At 44.0% G+C, this 22,982-nt stretch overlaps 2 protein-coding genes across 4 annotated transcripts in view; one reads left to right on the top strand and one right to left on the bottom strand.

Annotated features, from left to right (window-relative positions):
- Positions 1-8,131, bottom strand: part of POLR1E (RNA polymerase I subunit E) — a 28,925-nt gene extending 20,794 nt beyond the window's left edge. The window contains exon 1 of the mRNA XM_060609295.3: positions 7,575-8,131. The gene's annotated coding sequence lies outside the window, so the exon portion shown is untranslated. The remainder of the gene's footprint in view (positions 1-7,574) is intronic.
- An 11-nt stretch (positions 8,132-8,142) lies between these two features.
- ZBTB5 (zinc finger and BTB domain containing 5) lies at positions 8,143-22,606 on the top strand. 3 transcript variants are annotated; one of them, XR_013551736.2, is made up of 3 exons: positions 8,143-8,314; positions 18,184-20,349; positions 21,927-22,606. XR_013551736.2 is itself a non-coding variant. In XM_078436674.2 (2 exons), exon 2 carries the CDS (start codon positions 18,188-18,190, stop codon positions 20,219-20,221), a length of 2,034 nt encoding a protein of 677 aa, XP_078292800.2. In that variant the 5' UTR covers positions 8,143-8,314; positions 18,184-18,187; the 3' UTR covers positions 20,222-22,606. The 3 variants fall into 3 exon arrangements, 2 of the variants coding, with proteins under 2 accessions (XP_078292800.2, XP_078292801.2); XM_078436674.2 differs by having other exon boundaries at positions 18,184-22,606; XM_078436675.2 differs by lacking the exon at positions 8,143-8,314 and adding an exon at positions 8,985-9,691 and having other exon boundaries at positions 18,184-22,606.
- Positions 22,607-22,982: the final 376 nt, after the last annotated feature.

Raw genomic sequence — 22,982 nt, 5'->3', positions numbered from 1 at the left:
TCAGTGAACTTTTTTTTTTACTATGGTAAAGAAGCTTTATTATGGCTTTGCATGTAATGAACAAAGAATAAACATTATTTTCAATTCCCATGGGGTTTAAATTTTTATTTAAAAATTTTTTTTCTTTTTAAATTGTCTTAATTGAAGTATAGTTGACATAAAATGTTATGTTAATTTCAGGTGTTGAACCTTTAAAGCATAAAATTATCTGCTTTTTGGATGACTTCCTTTGGATGGAGTCATAGGATTTGAATTAATTGATCCAAAAGCATGAGCACTGGAAAAAACTTAAAAATTTTTTTTAATGTTTATTTATTTTTGAGAGAGAGGCAGAGCATGAGTAGGGGAGGAGAAGAGAGCTAGGGAGGCACAGAATCCGAAGCAGGCTCCAGGCTCTGAGCTGTCAGCACAGGCCTCAACGCGGGGCTCTACTTCATAAACTGTGAGGTCATGACCTGAGCCGAAGTTGGAAACTCAACTGACTGAGCCACTCAGACTCCCCCCTAAAAGATTCTTAATACACACGGTCAAATTTTGCTCCAAACATTTTTCAGATCTTTTAAAATCTTCATTCTGTCTTCTAATACTCCCAAGGCACTTTGGGAGAGAACAGTGAAAATATATGATCCTTACCCTTAGGACTTAACTTCCTAGGAGGAACACAAAAATGGAAAGAAAATCAACTCAAGGGTGGATACTGTTAAAAGTCTTTGGAACTTCTCTTTTTAGTTCTGTCATATTGCCTTCGTTATGAAGCTTTGTTACTAGGATCATATTCATTCAGTCTTGTTACTTCTTGATGTGTTAACCCTTTTATCGTTCAAATTGTCCTTCTTTATTTGATATCTTGTCCCGAAGTCCACTTCAGCTGACATTAATATAGTCACTCCACCTTTCTTTTTTTTTTAATTTTATTTTTTAAAATTTACATCCAAATTAGTTAGCATATAGTGCAACGATTTCAGGAGTAGATTCCTTAGTGCCCCTTACCCATTTAGCCCATCCCCCCTCCCACAACCCCTCCTGTAACCCTCAGTTTGTTCTCCATATTTATGAGTCTCTTCTGTTTTGACCCCCTCCCTGTTTTTATATTATTTTTGCTTCCCTTCCCTTATGTTCATCTGTTTTGTCTCTTAAAGTCTTCATATGAGTGAACTCATATGATTTTTGTCTTTCTCTGACTAATTTCACTTAGCATAATAGCCTCCAGTTCCATCCACGTAGTTGCAAATGGCAAGATTTCATTGTTTTTGATTGCTGAGTAACACTCCATTGTGTGTGTGTGTGTGTGTGTGTATATATATATATATATATATATATATATATATATATATATATATCTCACATCTTCTTTATCCATTCATCCATTGATGGACATTTGGGCTCTTTCCATACTTTGGCTATTGTCGATAGTGCTGCTATAAACATGGGGGTGCATGTGTCCCTTCAAAACAGCACACCTGTATCCCGTGGGTAGATGCCTAGTAGTGCAATTGCTGGGTCGTAGGGTAGTTCTATTTTTAGTTTTTTGAGGAACCTCCATACTGTTTTCCAGAGTGACTGTACCAGCTTGCATTCCCATAGTCACTCCAGCTTTCTTATGAGAGGTGTTTGCAGGATTTAGTTTTTTCTATCCTTTTTATTCTTAACCTATTTGTGTCTTTATAACAGGTTTTTTTTTATAGACATGTTCCATGTTTTCTTCTTTTATAGATTATTTTCTAAAAGTTTTTAGTGTTTATTTATTTTTGAGAGAGAGAGAGAGAGAGAGAGAGAGAGAGAGAGAGAGAGAGAATGAACTGGGGGAGGCAGAGAGAGAGGGAGACACAGAATCTGAAGCAGGCTCCAGGCTCTGAGCTGTCAGCACAGAGCCAGACATGGGTCTCAAACACATGAACTGTGAGATCATTACCTGAGCTGAAGCTGGATGCTTAACCAACTGAACCACCCAGGCACCCTGGTTGTTGAGTTTTAGTTCTTTATATTCTGGATATTCGTCCTTTATCAGATATCTGATTTGCAAATATTTTCTCCTATTCTGTGGGCTGCCTGTTTATTCTGTTGATATTGTGTCTGATGAACATTTCTTAATTTTCTCCAAGTCCAGTTTGTCTATTTTTCCTTTTATTGTTGCCAAATCCAATGTCATGAAGATTTTGTCCTATTCCTATGTTTTCTATTAATAGTTTTGTAGTTTTAGGTGTTACATTTAGGTCTTTGATCAATTTTGAGTTAATTTTTGTATATGGTGTTAAGTAAGGGCCCAAATCATTATTTGGCATATGGATATTCAGTTTTCCAAGCACCATTTATTGAAAAGACTGTCCTTTCCCAATTGAATGCTCTTGAGATTCTTGTTAGAAATCATTTGACCATATATGTATGGGGTTTTTCTGGGCTTTCTATTCCATTCCGTTGGTCTACACATTTGTCTTTATGCTAGTACCACACTGTTTTGATTACTGTGGCTTTATAGTAAGTTTTAAAATCAGGAAACGTGAGTTCTCCATCTTTGTTCTTCTTTTACAAGATAGTTTGGCTGTGTGGGGTCCCTTGAGATTCCATATTATTTTTAGGATGGGTTTTTCTATTTCTGCAAAACAATATCATTAGGAATTCTGATAGTGATTTCATCGAATCTGTGCATTGCTGTGGGTGGTGTTGACATCTTATCAATATTGTCTTCCAATCCATGAACATGGAATGGGTTTCTATTTATGTCTTCTTTAATTTCTTTTAGTAATGTTTTGTCATTTTCATTGTACAAGTCGTTCCATTCCTTGGTTAATTTGAAAGTATTTAATCTTTAGATGTTATTGTAAATGGAATTGTTTTCATAATTTCCTTTGGAGATTGTTCATTGTTAATGTACAAAAATGCAACTGATTTTTGCATGCTGACTTTGTACCTGGTACTTTGCTGAATTCATTTATTAGCTCTAACAGGTTTTTTTGTTTGTGTGGAATACTTAGGATTTTTTGCACATAAGATCCTATCATGTGGGAATGGAGAGATAATACCTCTTCCTTTCCAATTTGGATGCCTTTTCTTTCTTTCTTTCCTAATTGCTCTAGCTGGAAACTCTACTATTATGTTGGAAAGAAGTTGTGAGGGGCACCTGGTGGCTCAGTTGATTGAGCAGCCAGTTTTGGCTCAGGTCATGATCCTGCAGTTTGTGGGTTTGAGCCCCACATCCAGCTTTATGCTTGCAGCTCAGAGCCTGGAGCACGCTTCAGATTCTGTGTCTCCCTTCTCTCTGCCCCTCCCCCTCCTCCTGCTCTGTCTCCCTCTCAAAAATTAAAAATTTTAAAAATTAAACAAAAATAAGAATAGAAGTTGTGAAAGTGGGTATCCTTATCTTATTCCTGATCTTAAGAGGAAAGAGTAAGTCTTTCACTATTGAGTGTGTTTGCTGTGGGTTTTCATTATGTTGAGGTAGTTTCCTTCTATTCCTAGTTTTTTTGGTGTTTTTGAAAGGGTGTTGAATTTTGTCAAATATTTTGTCTGCATCAGTTGAAATGACCAGGTGGGTTTTTTCCCTTCCTTTCAAAGTGGTGTATTATATAGATTAATTTTTGTATATTGAACTATACTTGCTTCCAGGAATAAATCCTACTTGTCATGGTATATAATCCTTTTGATATGCTGCTGAATGCAGTTTGCTAGTATTTTAAGTTTTTTTCTTATTAAATGTTTATTTATTTTTGAGGGAGAGAGAGAGAGAGAGAGAATGCATGGGCACACAAGGGAAGGGCAGAGAGAGAGAGAGAGAGAGAGAGAGAGAGAGAGAGAGAGAGAGACAAGGATCCAAAGCAGGCTCTACACTGTCAGCACAGAGCCCAGCTTGAAGTCATGAACCATGAGATCATGACCTGAGCCAAAGTCGAACACTTAACCGACTAAGCCACTCAGGTGCCCCTTGCTAGTATTTTGTTAAGAATATTTTCATCAATCTTCATAAGGGATATGGATCTGTAGTTTTCTTTTCCTATAGTTCCTTTGTCTATCTTTGGTATCAGCAAAATGATACAGAAAGAAAAGAATGAAGAATGAAGTGTAGGAATTGTTAGGAAGTTAGGAAGTATTTCCTCTTCTCCAATTTTTTGGACAAGATTGAGAAAGATTTAAATCTTTAAATGTTTGGTAGAATTCACCAGTGAAGTCATCAGGTCCGGGATTTTATTTGGCAGATTTCTGATTACTGATTTAATCTTCTTGCTAGTTAAAGGTCTCTTCAGATTTTTCTATTTCTTTGTGATTTAGTGTTTCTTTGTGATTTAGTGTAGGTTTTGTATCTGCAGGAATTTGTCTATTTCATCTAGGCTACGTAATTTGTTGGCATAGAATTGTTCACAGTAGTCTCTTATAATCCTTATTATTTCTGCAGAATTAGTAATGTGATGTCATTTTCATTTCTGATTTCAGTAATTTTAGTCTTAACTTCTTTATTAATTCACGTAGCTGAAAGTTTGTCAATTTTGTTGATCTTTTCAAAGAACCAATTTTTGGTTTTGTTAATTTCCCTATTGTTTTCTATTCTCCGTTTCATTTATCTCTGTTCTACCCTTTTATTAGTTTTTTCCTTCAGCAGTTTTGAATTTATTCTTTCTAGTTATTAAGTTCTAAAATTAGTTTGTTAATTTGAAATCTTTGGTTTTTTTAACGTTTATTTTTTGAGAGACAGAGAGACAGAGCATGAGCAGGGGAGGAGCAGAGAGAGGGGGAGACAGCTCTGAGCTGTCAGCACAGAGCCTGACATGGGGCTCGAACCCACAAACTGTGAGATCATGACCTGAGCCGAAGTCGGATGCTTAACCGACTGAGCCACCCAGGTGCCCCTTGTTTTTTAATGTAAACATTTTTAGCTATAAATTTTCCTCTTAGCACTGTTTTTGCTGTGTCCCAAAGGTTTTGATCTGTTTTCATTTTCATTCACGTTTAAGTATTTTCTAATTTCCTTTGCAATTTCTAATTTGATCCATTGGTTACTTAAGCGTACATTGTTTAATTTCCACAAAATTTAAAATTTTCCAGTTTTACTTGTTATTGATTTCTAACATCATCTCATTGTGGTCAGAGAAGATACTTTCTATAATATGTATCTTTTAAAATTTACTGAGACTTATCTGGTCTAACATACAGTCTACACTGGAAAATGTCCCAAGTGCACTTGAGAAGAATGTGTGCTGTTTTTGTTGAGTACAGTGTTCTGGACATGTCTATTAGATCTGGTTGGTTCATTGTGTTAATTCCTCTATTTCTTGACTTCTGTCTGGTTGTTCTCTCCATTATTGAGAATGGGATATTGTAGTCTCCAACTACTATGGTAAAACTGTTTCTCCCTCCAATTCTGTCAGTTTTTGCTTCAAATCCTCAGTAAGTTGCTTCTGCTGGAGGAGAAAAGACTTGCAACAATGGGGGAAGGGGGTGGTTATGGGGCAACAACAGGTGCCTGTCTCTTCATCTGCACCTATGTAATCAAAAGCAGCAGTCAGCAATCCCAAATATATTTGGAGGACAGAGTCCATTTTTGCCCATCCTGGCCCCCATAAGCTGGTAGAAGGGGCTCCAGGAACCAGTGCACAGCTGCCTGCCACGTGGCTGAGGAGTGAGGGATGGGTAGCTTCTACTGTGCTAAGACCTAAAACTGACCAAAATTTACTGCAATTTACGATCCAAGCCTTCTTCTAGAGGTTGCAAGCCTTCAATAGACCTTAGTTCCAAAACAGTTGCACCAGATTCTGCCAGTGCAATTATTGTCTGGGTGAGGAGACAGATTCTTGGTGCTCCCTTCTCTGCCATCTTCCCCAAATCCTCTCTCCAAATTTTTTTCTTACACAATAAAGCATTATTAAATACATTAGTAATTGTTAGGGCTATGGCTGCCTTGTAATTGTTTTCCAGAGTTTTCCTGGCTAATCTTGCAATATTATCTTCCCTTGCGAGTCTTAGAATCAAATGTCTAGTTTCAAAAGGAATCTTATTGATACTTTTATTGGGAAATTTACATCTTAATTTAGGAAGAATGTTGTCAATGATTTAAAAACCATAACTAAAACTCCTGGTTTTCATAAGTGCTATTAAAATAATAAAGCTTATCATAAAAGTTAAATTAACACATAAGTATATACAGACTAAAAATCAAGAAGGCCCTCTTAAAACATTTCCTTATCACCTACTCCATTTACTTAAGTAACTACTGTGAACAGTTTGATAGTATCCTTTGGTACTTAGCCATACATTTACAAGCTTTCCTGTACCTCCACATGCAGATTTTTATTAATTTTGTTTTATATGTATTGGGATCAGAGATAAAGGAACAGTAATATATACACATCAATTTTTTGTAATCCTCTGTAGATGCACATTCAGATTGTTTCCTTTTTTTCTTCTACTAACAAATTTGTAATCAAAAACCTCTTATATATATTTCTAACTTTGTGTATTTCAGAATCATTTCTAGAAAGAAGTGCCAGCTAAAAGGGAATGAATGAATATTTAAAATTTTGAGAGATACTACTGAGTTATCTTCAAAGAGAGCATCAATGATATTCCCAGCAACAATATAGGAAGGGGCCTTTTCACACTTTCGTAAGTAATGAATATATAAATCTTTTAAACTTTTTCCCAGTTTGTAAATCTGAGATACCTAGCTCACAACATTTTTGTAAGGATCATGTATATGAAAGGAACTCTCACATTGCCTCACATTCACATGGAATATGAATTCACATTCACATGGAATATGAATTCCATATATACAGTTTTACCGCCGAATCTGCAGTTAAATAAGTGTAAGGGCTATAAAACGTCAGGTAATCTTAACAGAATTTACCATCAGATTTCATTGAGGCCTTAAAGAAATAAATCCAAAGGGCAACTTTTCCAACCTGTAACGTCGGAATGGATGGATCGGCTGTAATGATATTTGGGTATTAAGTTCTGAAGAAGTGGGGTGTTCCATTTTAGATCTCTCCCTACCCCCACCCCAAAAAACCCAGCGGCGATCCCCTGCCTGCCTTGGTCTCCGGAGCCACGCAGAGCTCCTGGACAGCTCCCGCCGGAAGGCCCCTCACGGGCTCGCTGGTCTCCTCTTCACCCGAGAAGGAAGGCTTCCTTCCAGCCCAGGGCCCGGTGCCCCTGGGAGGCTGCTCGGTTCTCCATCCGAGCATGCACCTGGGAGCTCGGGATCCGCCCCGGAGCCTGCTCTTTTCTGACAGCGTCTCACGTACACCCGCGAGCCTTCCACGTGGGTTTTGGCGGCGGCAGGCTGATGCGACCTAGAGCACTGAGTACGGCAGCGCGAAGGGCGTGTCGGGCCCGGGACCCCTGCCGGACTCCTCGGGCGCCCGCGCTAGGAGACGCCGCCGCCGGGACTGGACGTGGGGCCGCACCGCACCCAACTGCTGTCGGACAGACAGTATTTTTGGTGTGCAGCGTTTTTAGCCTGGATTTGGCTTCATTCAACCCACACAGACTCTTGGAATGTTATTTTATTTTTCCCCAAGTCTACAAGATGGGAACTCAACCTCCGGCCCGCTGCGGTGTGTGTGAACTCCGGGAAGAGCACTCACTTGGGAGAGAGAGCCGGGGGTAACGGAAGGGCGCGCCGCCGCGAGAGCGGAGAAATTCTTCGGGTCCAGCCAATGGTGGGACACCGTCCCGGCGGGCTCGCCCCGTAGCTCGCGCAGACCTCAGAGAGCCGCGACTGTGATTGGCACAATTAGGCGGAAAACCCACTCACCTCCACCACAGCGGCTCTCGATTGGCTGCAGCACAAAGTCTCTTTTCTACAGTCCAAACCTAGAGCCGCTTAGTGCTAAATCCCGCCTTAAAAGGCGTTTGATAACAGTTTTACGTGTTGTAAGGAAAATGATGATTGGTCACTAGCGCTCACGGATTCAGTCGGTAGTAAACACAGCGAGCTCCTGGGGCCGTCGATTGGTCGGTGTTCCGGGGGGGGCCGAGTAAATTCCTTCGGATTCCGCGCGCCGGCTGGCTGCACTTCTGCTCCGGCCCCGCCCCCTCCCATTCTGATTGGCTGCAGCTCGGTCGGAGGGAGGAGGAATGGAGCGGAGTAGGCTCCCTCGCGGGCGTCACTTCCGTTTACTGTCCACCGCTGCCGTGGTCTCAGAGTGCGGCGGCGAAAGGACTGAAGGAGCTGGGGGACGAGAGGCGGGGTGGGCGGAAGGGGGAGGAAATCCCATCGCGGAGACGCCGGGCTGGACGTTCCCGCCTCCTCCGACACTGTCAGGTCGGATCGGAGAAGGGTCACCGCCTCCTCCAGCGAGCAGGGGGGCGGAGCCCGGCTCAGGTGAGGCGACCCTGTCAGCACCAGCGGTAGTGGGGCTCGCGGGCGCGCTCACGTGGAGACCGTTGAGCTCCTGGAGGGCTGGGCTGTCGGCGCGAGTCCGCTCGAGCCTAGGCGTCGGGGCGCGCGCAGACGCGTACCGGTGACCCCCGCCTACCCTGCCTGTCTTTCTGAAGGGGTATTGTTACCCTCCGGAGCGGAGGGGCCAGGCGGGTGGGAGGCGGGTCCTTCTGCGCAGGCGTCCCCCAGGTCCCGACGCCAGGCTGTCTGTCTGCCGGGTGGGGCGGGGGCTCTTGCCCCCACGACTCTGCGGGCAGGCGACGTTGGTTACTGGGATGGGGTGGGAAAGGCCTAGGACCTATAGCCTGGCGGGTTAGCAGAGGATCTGCCGCCCTACGGGTTGGGGTCGGGTGGCTTCGATGCCCCCTTCCTGGGTCTGTGAGCGTCGAGGTTTCCTTTCACCAGAGCAAGGCCAAGGCGTTCTGGAATCGGGGACCGGCGGTTGACCCTGGAGGGGTGGAGCTAGTCTTTTGGAATGTCCCCGCTGGTTATCGAAGGACTAAACTGATTATGGGCATTTACTGAATACCCATTACTTCCAGGCTTCATGTTGGGAGCTGGGGTGGGGGGGGGGGGCGGTGCAGTGGTAAGAACTGCTGTTGCCCCTCTTCCCCTTGTTTGGAGGACAGCTTCGTACATAAATGCTAACATCAGGCAGTGAATTAAGGAGGGGTGGAGAGTTAGGTTTTTACCTTACAAAAAAAGAAAAAAAAAGTCAGCCCGCATTCTGGCCTGCTGGAGGGTACTGTAAGAAGCTAAGTCCTTTATAGGAGACAAATCCTAAATTTATTCGGAGGAAATTTTTTAGGGAAAAAAACAGTAAAGCCTTGATTACTAAGTAAAAGGCTCGGGTTCTGGGTAATTTGAATGAATAGAAGAAACCCCTCACCTTCGAGAATTGAAACAAAACTTCTTACAAAATATGTTAATATACTTTTCAGTTATAGTAAGTAGAAGATGTTACTTACATTGGGATCTGTAGAGGATGCTTTGCCTTTATCATTGATGATTTGTTATCCTTGTATGGACTGTTGTGCCTTAGATAATTAAAAAGGTGTGCTGGACGCCTAGTAGTCTTCTGGAGAATTTGCTCGTCATTTGCCAAAGTCTTAAGATTTCCAAAGAGAGGGTGGTTGGCCTCAAGCCAAAAGAGCAGAGGTGGAGGGAAGAAACCAGGTGGAGAAAGAGGAAAGAATGTTAAGAACAGCCACTAAACCAAAGGAAGGCTTCCTTCCCACTGTTGCTCTAACCCTCACTGGAAATCTTAGCAAACTTGGGAAGACTGGCCTGGCCACCACTGACAGCTTGGTGACCTGCCAGGTAAGACTAGCTGGTTGGGGACCTATTCTGGGCCCGTGCGTTTTACTGAATAAATGAACCAGGACTTTTTAAGAGTTCTGAAATCAACTTGGTTTTTTTTTTTTTTTTTTTGATTTGCCTTTTTTCTCCTAAAAATTGTGTTAAGACATAGTTAGCTGGGGATGCTGGCAAGCTCTATTCTGGTTAATTGAGGTATTTCTAGCAAAATTCTGAACGTGATAAGATTTGGAAGAAAAACATCTTAGAGTAGGGTGTTTCCTAAATTTAGAGGTCAGTGCTCTCAAAAGAGACTTTGTTGTAAGACTGTCACGAGAAGTTGAAGTCATTTTTAAAAACCACTTTGATACAAAATGCATGTAAATGTTTTAATATTAAAAGTACTGAGTATGAATTATACTAGAGTTCTTCAGTGTGGGTAAGACTTAAAAATATCTTCTGTACAGTGAGATATGACAAAGTTTGTTGTAGGGCTGACACAGAATCTTGAATCTGCCTCATCTTTTCCTTAGAAAGGGAAAAGAAAAATTTAAGATATTTGAGTCAGTACTGTTCTCCTCTGTCAGTTTGAAGCGTAGGTTTTTCTTTTGCTGTACTTACCATTTCTCAAATATGGACATTGTCTACTAGAGCCAGATTTTGCTAGTGTAGCAGGTGGGACGGAATGGGACATGACACTGCACCTTTTGTCTAAGTATGAAGCGAACTTCTCATATGCTAGAAGACCAGCTGTTTGAGCAAACTGCTGCCCTTAGAGTTGTTTACAGCATTTTCATCACTGAGCAGTGACGTTTGATCTCAGGGTCCAGTTGTGGGGGGTGCCTTTCATTTGATTAGTTATACACATATTTGCTAAAGGCTTTTTTTTTTTTTTTTTTTTTTTTTTAATTTTTGGGACAGAGAGAGACAGAGCATGAACGGGGGAGGGGCAGAGAGAGAGGGAAACACAGAATCGGAAACAGGCTCCAGGCTCCGAGCCATCAGCCCAGAGCCTGACGCGGGGCTCGAACTCACGCACCGCGAGATCATGACCTGGCTGAAGTCGGACGCTTAACCGACTGCGCCACCCAGGCGCCCCTAAGGCTTTGATTTATCTTTCGGGCAGCTCAAACATATTAGGAATTGTGTGGGAGTACTGACTTCATTGTAATAAAATAGGCATGCTGTCCTGTGCCCTGGAAGGAAGTCACCGTGCACAGCTCACATCAAGGGGCTCCACCCCTCCATCTCTTTGAGGGCCAAGAATCTACATAAACTACTTGGAATTCTTCTGCACAGGAGATTTGACTCTTCTCTCCCCAGTATTTATGTGTTTGTGTATATCAGTATGGACCTATGGATATTTATTGTATACATTTGGGGTATAGTCCAGTACTGTTTTATCTTTTTGCTAAATTGTTCCACCTTTGGCCTTTGGGAGTTCTTTCTCCTGTTGGTCCTGCGTCCCATTCACATACATTATCGTGTTTGTTTGTTTGAAGCATTTCCTTACTTTCTGACACTGTAAGATACTGCAGGCTTGTGTATTTTCTGCCTCAGTCCTAGAATCAGCCATTTTTCCAAAGAGCACTAGTTCCTTTTGTTAGAAAATGGTATTTGAATTTTTTTAAAATGTTTATTTGTGTGTGTGTGTGTGTGTGAGAGAGAGAGAGAGAGAGAGAGAGAGAGAGAGAGACACACCATGAGCAGGGGAAGGGCAGAGAGAGAGGGAGGCACAGAATCTGAAGCAGGCTCCAGGCTCCGAGCTCTCAGCACAGAGCCTGACGTGGGGCTCGAACTCACGAGCTACGAGATCATGACCTGGGCCAAAGCTGGACGCTCAACTGACTGAGCTACCCAGGTGCCCCTAGAAAATGGTATTTGAAACCAAGTTGTGGGCACCAGGGTGGTATTGATATACATTTTTTTTGTAATCTCTTTAATGTCTACTTTAAAAGAACACAGGTGTATTCTCATTCCTGCTTTTGTATTCAATTTGTTATGATACACTCTTTTTTAAAAAAAATTTTGGGGCGCCTGGGTGGCTCAGTCAGTTGAGCGTCCGACTTCAGCTCAGGTCATGATCTCACACTCCATGAGTTCGAGCCCCGCGTCGGGTTCTGTGCTGACAGCTCAGAGCCTGGAGCCTGCTTCAGATTCTGTGTCTCCCTCTCTCTCTACTCCTCCCCTGCTCATGCTCTGTCTCTCCCTGTCTCAAAAATAAATGAAAACATTAAAAAAAAATTTTTTTTAATGTTTTAATGTTTATTTATTTTTGAGAGAGACAGACAGAACACGAGTGGGGGAGGGGCAGAAAGAGAGGGAGACACAGAATCTGAAGCAGGCTCCAGGCTCTGAGTTGTCAGCACAGAGCCCGACGCGGGGCTCGAACTCACAAACCATGAGATCATGACCTGAGCCAAAGTCAGATGTTTAACTGACTGAGCCACCCAGGCACCCCTGCTGTGATATCATCTTGATTAAAGTATACCAAGAAAAATCCAGCATCACAGATATGTATTTGGAAAAGGGAGGAGTATTTTAGTAGCTTTTTCAGATAACTTTGGATAGTCTTTTCTGATACTATAACAAAACTCAGCAAATGGTATTTTCTTAAGTGGTTGGTTAGTTGCAATGTGTCATCTGAAACTGTATCAACAAAGTTCGTATTCTGTTACACTGAAATACATTAGTTTGTGTCTTGCACTGTGAACGCATTTCTTTATCCATACCTTATTTTTTAACATCACGGTTTATAACATTGGTCATTTGGGAAACACTGATTCACTGAGTTATGCAGATCTTCCAAATATTGATACATTTAGCATACAATATTTAAAAAATCACATTCCATTAGTACCACCAATGATCTCATTGGGTTTGAGCATTGGGAAGCTGTCAAACTCATGGTGACCAATACAAATTTTCCAAAATTCTAATTCTTACCTGAAAGCTCAAATTTTATCATAGGCAATAAATACTGTTTTCTTTGAAATGACAGGCTCATTTCATTCATTTTCAAGAGAATGAGTGGCAAATACTCAAGTCTGAGAACGTAGTTTGTCAGTCATTGTTCTCCCAAGTTACAGTGGTGTTCCATGAAAAAAGCAATTAGTTCAGCTTACAATTTGAAAGTTGCACGAGTATTTTTCCTTCAGACAACATTGCGTGGCAGTATGCAGCACAATGACTTCAAGTGTACTTTTCATTTCATCTCACATAATATTTAAAAAGACGTGTGTTCAAGAATTGAAACTAACAATAATGAAGGCAAGGGGAGATCCAGTCCCCTGTAGAGCCTGCATTTTGTAGTAGTGGCTGCGTTCAGCGCACACACAGCATCCTGGCCAGATTGATCCTGCTGCCCAGTTCCAGCTCAGGTGTCCAGCCTTCCCATCAACTCTTTCAGCAGCTTACTTTTATGCTTAGGTTAGCTAGAAACAGTTTCTGTTGCTACAACCAAGAACCCTGACTGGTACTGTGCTCAAGCTTTAAAAAACAATTAAAATATTTTTGGGTGCCTGGCTGGCTCAGTTGAGCATCTGACTCTTGATTTCAGCTCAGGTCATGATCTCAGGGTCATGAGATGGAGTCCGTCCGTGTCTGGGCTCCTCTCTGGGCATGGAGCCTGCTTAAGATTCTCTCTCTCAAAAAAAAAAAAAAAAAAAAAAAGGAAGAAGAAGAAAGAAAAGAAAGAAAGAAAAGAAAAAAACTTCTCTCCCTCTGCCCCTCCCTGCACTCTTGCACGCCAGCATGCTCTTTTTTTCTCAAAACAAACAAACAAACAAACAAACAAACAATTTTTTACAAAAGTCACCTGAAAAGTGATGATAGTCTTTGGTTCAAAATTGTATGCCTCTTTTTTAACTTTTCGGACCATGTGTGGTGATCATTAACATCAGTTTTGAGCATTCACGATCTAATACTTGCCATACTAGCCTTACCTACTTACTCTCCAGCCAGAATAGATACACTGCTTCCCCCCACCTCAAACCTCTTCCACTTTTACCTCCATCTGGAATGCATTTTGCATCTCATTTTATCCAAATGCAGACCTGTGCCTAGCTCTGTTGTCAGGGCCACCAAGAAGCTGGAAATAACCTTTGCCTTCTCCGAATTACCAAGCACAGTTATCTCTCTGGTGGCACTTAATGCTTTCTGCTTTGTTATATGGTTATTTGTATATGTCTTGTTTCCACCAAGCACCTTTGACAGTTAGGACTATGCCATACAGACCTCCACAGCACTTAACCTTGAACGAAGCAAGCACTTCAAAACACTGGATGAATGAATCTGTATACCAAATACACAAGTGCCTTCACGGGCTATTGTGATCTCAGGTTGTATAGCCCCTCGAGGACATGTCTCCAAGTTGCCGGACCTCTTTTGTCCCTTAGTGGGTCAGCTGTCTTTTTTTGCAGCTGTCAATGTGCAGCCGCCGCTTGCCCTCATTCTAGAATTGCTGTTGCTCGTCTTCAATCATTAGGAAACTAGAAAAACTTGAATTTTGCTTATTTAAAACAAAAGACTATGTATGTGAGCTCTTGAGGGACTTTCCTATGAGGAAATCTTTCATACGCAGGCTTTGATCTTTATTTTGGATATTCTGAGACTTTCTGGTTTTTGGCTGATTTTAGAGACCAGACTCTCAGGAAAATGGCTGTTGGGTAATACAGTGTCATATTTTTTTTTTTAATTTTTTTAATGTTTATTTTTGAGACAGAGAGACAGAGCATGAACAGGGAAGGGTCAGAGAGAGGGAGACACAGAATCAATACAGTGTCATATTTTATCTATATACAGTCAGAGCTCATTCAAAAGATAATTTATGGTGCTGTACATCAGGCACTTTGGGAGGGAGAAAATGCAGTCCCTGCCCTCAAAAAGCTGTCTTAGTAGAAAGAGCATTTTGAGTTTGTGCTAGGCATGTAAGTAGGGCATGAATACCTTTTCTTACTCAAACGGAATCATGAAGTTCTAGGTCAGCTAATCCCCAGGAACTGTGAACTGGAAAACAAGGTGGCAGAGCAGGGAGAGCTGGGGGGTAGGGTAAGATGGTGAGGGCTCTGGCTTTAGCTTGAGTTCCCCAGTCATGCTCACTTTTGGTCATTGATAGATGCGCTTTTTAATAGACCTGACCTGTCCAGTTCCCAAACCAGCCCCGAAAGAGCAGAAACAGATTATGAAATCAGTCCTGATGACAGATTGGGTTCTGGGGTTAACCCTGGGCACCTGTGTGCCCACCTGGTCCCTAGCCTTTCCCTACTTCCACTTAGTCAAATCAAGTGGAAGCGGGTTGAATGTTCTAGGACGCCAGGACTTGGAGCCCTGTCAAAATCCTAGACCGCTTGTCTGGGACCTTGCCTAGTTTTATTCTTTTACATTTATTTTTGTCTGTATCATCTTTAAAAGTGGAGGACAAGTTCTGTTTGGTTATTTTTCCAGATTAGGGATATTGAACAGTTAAGAATTCCTTAGAATGTCAAGACACTTCCTGCAGGTGGCAACTTGTGTGCAGGTCCTGCCTGGCGCACAGGCAGCAGGTCCCTTGATAGGGTGGCAGATGATATCTGAGTGTGGGTGTACTTTGCTTTATGAACTAAGTATATTATCGAAAAGCATGCAGGTAGGTCAATACAGAAGTCAAATAGTTTAAAATGTGCTATTAATGGGTTTGTTCTCCTAGAACACAAATGAACTTTTTTATTAGTCTAAGTAAAGCATTATTAGGAAAGTAAATCTATTGAGAAAACAGTCAGCTCTTGACTATTCATGTTAATGTAACAAGCAGTGGTGTAAGTGTATTTTCTTAATGATATTTAGTTTGGAAATTACTAAAAATCTGTTCCTGCAGATAACAAATACCGTGCTGTACACTTGCTGTCCGTCAGTTACAAATTGGTAGATCACTTGCTGTATCTCCTCCAACTATATAGACTCATATTGTCACATTTTAAAATCTTTTAGAGGCCTGAAGCTGTTTTCCTTGGTTTCAAGGCTTCAGACAGTCAGCTTTTGCTAAAACACTACCTTCTCAGCATGAGCTCTTTTTATCACTTTTACACTGGGCCTCTTGAGTTTGCTAGAGCTGCCTGAGAGCTTTGAATAACCATGATCTTGATTCATGATTCTCTTCTATCAGAGCTGAGAGTAACAACTTTTATGTCTCCCAGACTGAATTTTTAAAATACCCCTTCTAGATCCAAAAATGTTTTCAGATAGCCATGTTATTTAGGTTTTTCGAAATTATGATTTAAACCTCATGTTTAACTATGTGACAGATCCAACATAAACTAGGTTAAGATAGAGGGGGAATTCATTGGCTTACGAAGTAGGAAGCCCTAGGGTGATGCCCCCTACAGTCACGGCTGGTTCCCAGGGTCTTAATGTGATCAGGACATTGTTTTTGGTGTTGGCTTCCTTCTCAGACAGGCAAAAATGGCCACCATCAGTGCTAGACTTACATCTACCTTATGACTTGCAAGCTGAGTTCAGAGAATGCCAGGGCGACTCTAATTGGCATGGCTTGAGTCACATACCTGTAAGTCATGGGGAGTGGCCAGATCTCCCTGGATTATCTGTCCACTCTTGGAACTCAGAGGTTTAGGGCAGTCTGATCTGCACCATATGCACTAAGAATGGATGAAAAAGTGATTTCCCCCAAAGTAGGCAGACAAAAAAAAAAAAAGTTTCTTGAGCTAGGATTTGAATGTTGATTTGTGAGATGTTAACAAGTTTCACATTGTTCCAGTTATTTGTTGCCATGTAACAATTCACTCTGCAAACTCACTGGCTTGAAACAACAAAAATCATTTTATTATCTCTGACAGTTCTAGAGATTGGCTGGGCTCAGCTCTGGGGCTGAAGTCACTTTGAAGGCATCCTCACTGTGGGAGCAGGTGCCAACCTGCTAGACTTTAGCTAGGCTTCTTCGCAGCATGGCGGCTGGGTTCCAAGAGCAAGCCAGAAAGAACAGGGGAAAGCTATGTTGCCTTTTGTGACCCAGCTCACAAGTCACACAGTGCAATTTCTGCCATAGTCATAGACTTGCCTGGCTTCAGGGGGAGTGAACACAGACCCCACCTCTTGATGAGAGGAGGGTCAGTGTCACATTGTAAGAAAGCATGCAAGACGGGAGAGCTTCATGTGGCCAGCCATCTTGGAAAATACAATCTGTTGTATACATTGCCTTACTTAAAGTGACTAGTTTTTATAAAAAACATGAAGTATAAAATAGGCTTGGGGTGCCCTTATGTTGACAGGCTCACTTTGTTGCCCAGTGTACCTGTATTATCACTAAGGAGCGCTCTGGCTTTCTTTCCACTCTCATTTCCTATTTTTAAATGATCTCAACCCACTTTATGTATAGTCATGTTTGGTGGAAAAATCAGCAACCAGCCTGTCGCTATAGAAGTAAAAAACAGAAAGACCCTTCCTCTTTGCTTCCCTGGCACAGTCAAGGGTAGGAGGTGGGTGGGTCCCTAAGCTCAGCATCTAAAAGCTCTCCCTAGAACTTCCAGTGTATGATTTTTTTTATTGACTAGACTTCCAGCCAGTCCTCCTGTCTTGGCATCCCCTTCAGTCTGCTTCCCCTGGCACTCGTGAAGCCAGTTCCTGAGCCTTTGGGGAGGTAGGGGGCTTATATAGAAGTCAGGTTGTTTTGTCCATTGCTAGTTTAGGATTTAGCTCTCTGGGCTTGTTGAGTCAGCGCTCATTCATTTTTCTGCTTACCAGCTTCCAAAATGCCACTGATACTTCTTTCCCATTCTTCTTGTCCTTGTGGGTTTATACCTTTTAAACAGCAAATCCAGGGGTGCCTGGGTGGCTCAGTTGGTTAAGCATCTGAGCCCTGCGTCGGGCTCTGTGCTGACAGCTCAGAGCCTGGGGCCTGCTTCAGATTCTGTGTTCCCCCCTCTCTCTGCCTCTCCCCTGTTCTCTGTCTCGGTCTCTCTCAAGAATAAACAAAAATTAAAAAAAAAAAAAAAATTAAACAGCAAATCCAAAAACTTTAGTGTCCGTTTAATGGGGTTTCAGCAGTGAGTGGGGGTAAATGCATGTGTGCGATCTATCACCGTCTATAGCTGGAAATCTTACCCACTCATACCGATTTGCCCCTTGACTTCCTTAAGATTGCTGAAAGACTGGAATTTCTTGGGAGCTTATTCTTTGTCCTTAGGGAATGCAGAATTCGAATTAACTTCTGCCGGATAGATATTCCGTCACTTACACACTGGGTCCTAAGTGTTACAAGGGTCAGTCCTATGAAGAGTGAAGGGGAGCCTATAAATAGCCAGTAGCTGGTCCCACGTGTACATGTGTCCAGGACCGTTAGCTGAATGGGCATTTGCTCCTCATTGGACAGGTTTTTAGTCTGTGTGCCCATGATCAGAAATATCAAAAGCTTTAAAAGGCCCAAGCTGGGCCATGCACATCTCTTTTCATCACACCCTCTGTGCTCTGACTTTGATTTCAGCTTTTCTAAGTCTTAACTCTTTCTTTGTTTTTTTTTTCTGTAGGATCATGGATTTTCCTGGACACTTTGAACAGATCTTCCAGCAACTGAACTACCAGAGACTTCACGGTCAGCTCTGTGACTGTGTCATTGTAGTGGGGAATAGACATTTTAAAGCCCACCGCTCTGTACTGGCAGCATGCAGCACGCATTTCCGAGCCCTGTTCTCCGTGGCAGAGGGAGATCAGACCATGAACATGATCCAGCTGGATAGCGAGGTAGTGACAGCGGAGGCCTTTGCTGCACTGATTGACATGATGTACACCTCCACCCTCATGCTGGGGGAGAGCAACGTTATGGATGTCTTATTGGCAGCCTCTCACCTGCATTTGAACTCTGTCGTTAAGGCATGTAAACATTACTTAACGACAAGGACGCTGCCCATGTCTCCCCCCAGTGAGCGCGTCCAGGAGCAGAGTGCCCGCATGCAGCGCTCCTTTATGCTGCAGCAGCTGGGGCTGAGCATCGTGAGCTCGGCCCTCAATTCCAGCCAGAGTGGCGAGGAGCAGCCAGCCCCCCTGAGCTCGTCGATGCGCAGCAACCTGGACCAGCGGACACCCTTCCCCATAAGACGCCTTCATAAACGCAAGCAGTCTGCAGAGGAGCGGGCCAGACAGCGCCTCCGACCCACCATGGAGGAGGCCGCCATCGCTGACGTTACGCCAGAGAACGGGCCGTCAGGGGTCCACTCTCGGGAGGAGTTCTTCTCACCAGACTCCCTGAAAATGGTGGATAACCCTAAGGCTGACGGAATGACCGACAACCAGGAAGATAGTGCCATCATGTTTGACCAGTCTTTCGGTGCTCAAGAAGATGCCCAGGTGCCCAGCCAGTCTGACAACAGTGCCAGCAACATGGCCCAGTTGTCTATGGCCTCTCGTGCAACTCAGGTGGAGACCAGTTTTGAGCAGGAAGCCGCGACCGAGAAAAGTGGTTTTCAGTGTGAAAATCCTGAGGTTGGCCTTGGTGACAAGGAACACATGAGAGTGGTGGTTAAATCTGAGCCCCTGAGCTCTCCTGAGCCTCAGGATGAAGTGAGTGACGTGACCTCACAAGCAGAAGGCAGCGAATCTGTGGAAGTGGAAGGGGTTGTGGTCAGTGCCGAGAAGATAGACCTCAGCCCTGAAAGTAGCGATCGGAGTTTCTCGGATCCCCAGTCTAGCACTGACAGGGTAGGTGACATCCATATTTTGGAAGTCACAAATAACCTAGAACATAAATCGACTTTTAGCATCTCAAATTTTCTTAACAAGAGCAGAGGCAGTAACTTTAGTGCAAATCAGAACAATGATGATAACATCCCAAACACCACCAGTGACTGCAGGTTGGAGGGCGAGGCCCCTTATTTGTTGAGTCCAGAGGCTGGGCCTGCTGGCGGGCCCTCCTCGGCCCCTGGCTCTCACGTGGAGAACCCATTCAGTGAGCCTGCGGACTCCCACTTCGTCAGGCCTATGCAGGAAGTGATGGGCCTGCCATGTGTGCAGACTTCAGGCTACCAAGGAGGAGAACAGTTTGGGATGGATTTTTCCAGGTCCGGTTTGGGCCTCCACTCCTCCTTCTCCAGGGTCATGATGGGCTCCCCAAGAGGAGGAGCCAGTAACTTTCCGTACTACCGACGCATAGCTCCCAAAATGCCGGTTGTAACTTCTGTCAGGAGCTCCCAGATCCCAGAAAACTCTGCCGGTTCCCAGCTAATGATGAATGCGGCCACGTCCTCGTTTGAGAACGGCCATCCTTCGCAGCCTGGCCCTCCGCAGCTGACCAGGGCATCTGCTGACGTTCTGTCAAAGTGCAAGAAGGCCTTGTCAGAGCACAACGTCTTGGTTGTAGAGGGGGCTCGCAAGTACGCCTGCAAAATCTGCTGCAAGACTTTTCTGACCTTGACAGATTGCAAGAAGCACATCCGTGTTCACACAGGTGAAAAACCCTACGCCTGCCTCAAGTGCGGCAAGAGGTTCAGTCAGTCCAGCCACCTGTATAAACATTCAAAGACCACCTGCCTGCGCTGGCAGAGCAGCAACCTGCCCAGCACTTTGCTCTAACCCCGACCTCCTGAGATCACGCCGACGCCAGCCGCGGGACCGAGGCCATCATCTCCTCTGGTTGGTGGTTCACGCCGTCGGGGCGGAGGCTTCAGGCCGCCCAGTGGCTCCGCAGATTCCTGTGGCTGGTACGTGGGGAGCGAGTACGTGTAGCACGCGTGCTGCTGCATTTCCGAACGAAATGCACACTTTTGGAGAGGGACGTGGTCCCTGAAACCAAGTTCTTCCTTAGGGTTGAGTAATTCAGTCAGAAAGTAGTTTGTAATTGATGGTGTGAAAAGTGGCACATTTAAAAATTAAGAATTGAAGTGCAAAAAAATTTTTTTAGCAATTTTTGTAAAACTCTGTGAAGCATTTAATTAAATTTCCTATATCCTCTGAGGGGAATATTATATATCTGTACGGTGATGCAAAATGCACTTACGTGTAACCAGTGGCGATCTCGTGCCTGTCTGAAAGGAAGGCCCTTGAGGACACGCCTGTCTGCCACGAATGCTTTAAAGTGTATCATGAGCTAGTCCTAGGCCTCAGAAAGTACTGTATTTTAAATTTCCGTCTCATTTGCAGTCACAGACACTGCACTTTGATGGTGCTGACACTGGGTCCAGAGCGAGCGTTCTCCGGACCGTTAGGTGTACATACTTTTGAAAACATCACTGCTGGATAGATGTTTGAACAATTTTTCCTGCTTTTCAAAGCAGAGCTGTAAATGGAGTATGTACTTGTAGGGAGTGACAAGTGAGGTATTGTTTCTGTATGTGCTGTTTTAGTGGGGTCTTAACCAACTTGTGTCACATATGTTACAGCTCCATGTTTGGAAGTCAGAAAAGAGCTGGTGTTTGTCTTTGTTTTAATGGTGTGGAGTCCTGTTTTGTGGGATCTTTCATGGCGCATTTACCCTGCGCTCCATCCAGGCTTCGGGGGCCGGGCCAGCCTGACACATCTCACCCAGCGACAAGCCCATTCTCTGCTTCGCTTCTTCACACTCTCTTGCCCCGTGTGGCATCTTTCCCAGGCCTACGTTACTGTTTTTGTTGCAGACTAACCAAAAATGATGTTAACCCCCTCCACCGTGGGTTTTATTACTTTTATATACTGTAGTTTTAAAGTGTAGACCTGAGCTTTTACTGTTGTTTCCCCCACCCAATACTGAATGTTTAAAATCCAAACGTAGCAGTGTTCCCAGATAACTCTTTTCCAGACTCTGTAAGAGAGCTGGGCAGCCCAGAGCATGGCAGTCACCAAGCAGCACCAGACACTGAGGAGACATCTGGGCCACTGCCCGGGGCCTCTCTGGGCCCCAGGGCCTCGCTTTCCCAGCCCCTCCTGCGCTGTCAGGGCTGCCGCTGGCACCTGTGTTAGGTCGAGCCCTGGCTTCTGTGCCTCGAGGGGGACGTGCCTCTGTAGAGCTCATGAAGTCAGTGTAATTCATGCACGAACAGGAGTTCAGTTTTTACACAGCTCTTTTAGAGACACCAAACCATTGTGCATAATCGAGAGAAATCCTTCCTTTGTTTAGCAAGCTAAGTACGTGTAGCCTGAAACAATCGGCATGGGTTTTCTCCTCTGAATCTAGCGTGTGCAGTTACACACCTGTCTGTGGATAAAATCCTAATGTTCAGAGTCGGGCTCAGCATCGACCTGTGAACTGAGCCCCAGGGAGAAAAGCCAAAAGAGAAACTTCTGTGATTCCTCTCCTTTCCAGATGTGGGAAAGAGACCGTCGGAGGATAGGGGATCACGTGTGTGTGGCTTTTGTCAGCGGTCTTGATGTGAGGAGGCTCTACATCTACCCCTCTACTTGACGTGGGGACCGGTGTCTTGTGAGGACATTAACCTTGGGAGGCAGGTAGGTCAAGGTGGAGCACAAGAGAGGCCCTGCCTAGGCCCAGGGAGAGGAACCGGTAGCAATGGGGAGAGCAGTGCCAGCCTCCTTTCCCTTCCAGCTTGAGGAGGAGGTGCCAGGAGGCTGCGCCCTCACCTCAGCTCAGGCTTAAGTGGACTTTGCTTTAGGGCCTGTCTCTGACACAGCGGCTGGAGCCCTGTCTCTCCACTGCTAGATGGAATCTGGAATCTCTCATCTACCTCTTAGTCGGTTTCTATGTGTGAGAAGCAAGCTTTTGGGCCAGTGTCCTCATACATGCTGTAGAACTTAGAAAATAATTCAGAGGTTCCCTGTAAAACCAGTCTCAGGGTTCCTATGATCCGAAGTTTCTACCTGAATTATAACTGGTATTGGGTACCTGGATTTTGATTGGTTAGCCTTAATTAGAGCCTGGCGTAATCATTTCTGGTGATCAAATCATAAAGTTCTTTCAGGGCACCCCTGTCAGTGGTGCTATGCTGGTCAAAATTTGAGATTTTGAAATAAAAAATTTGTCACATACATGCCTCTAACTAAACGTGTTCTTTTTCTTCACTTAGGTTATTAAGGTTGACACAAGACAGGGAAGTAGTATGGCTTTCTCTGCTAACGCTGCCTTGACCGGTACTTTTTAAATAAAAAACCCAAACCTCCTACCAAACACTCCTCACGCGGTCACTCACAATTATCGGTCACTCCCCTCAGTTCAGTCCCTCTGCGCTCCCTGCACTCTGTCCGTCTTGGAGGCGAGGACATGCGTGAGGCTTTGTTCTCCGCACACCCTGTCCTCCTCTTAGCCAGCCTGCTTAATCCTGTGCTTTCTGCCGCTCCCTTACCTGCCTCCCAGGGTGAAAGCTCCGTGTGCCAGTTTGGCTTGGCCGGGAAGAGCCGGAACCTG

This window comes from Panthera onca, chromosome D4 (genome assembly GCF_046562875.1).
Source record: "Panthera onca isolate mPanOnc1 chromosome D4, mPanOnc1 haplotype 2, whole genome shotgun sequence".
In the NCBI taxonomy this organism is placed as follows: domain Eukaryota; kingdom Metazoa; phylum Chordata; class Mammalia; order Carnivora; family Felidae; genus Panthera; species Panthera onca.
The sequence above is the reverse complement of the archived record's forward strand: the minus strand, read 5'-3'. Positions and strand labels throughout refer to the sequence as shown.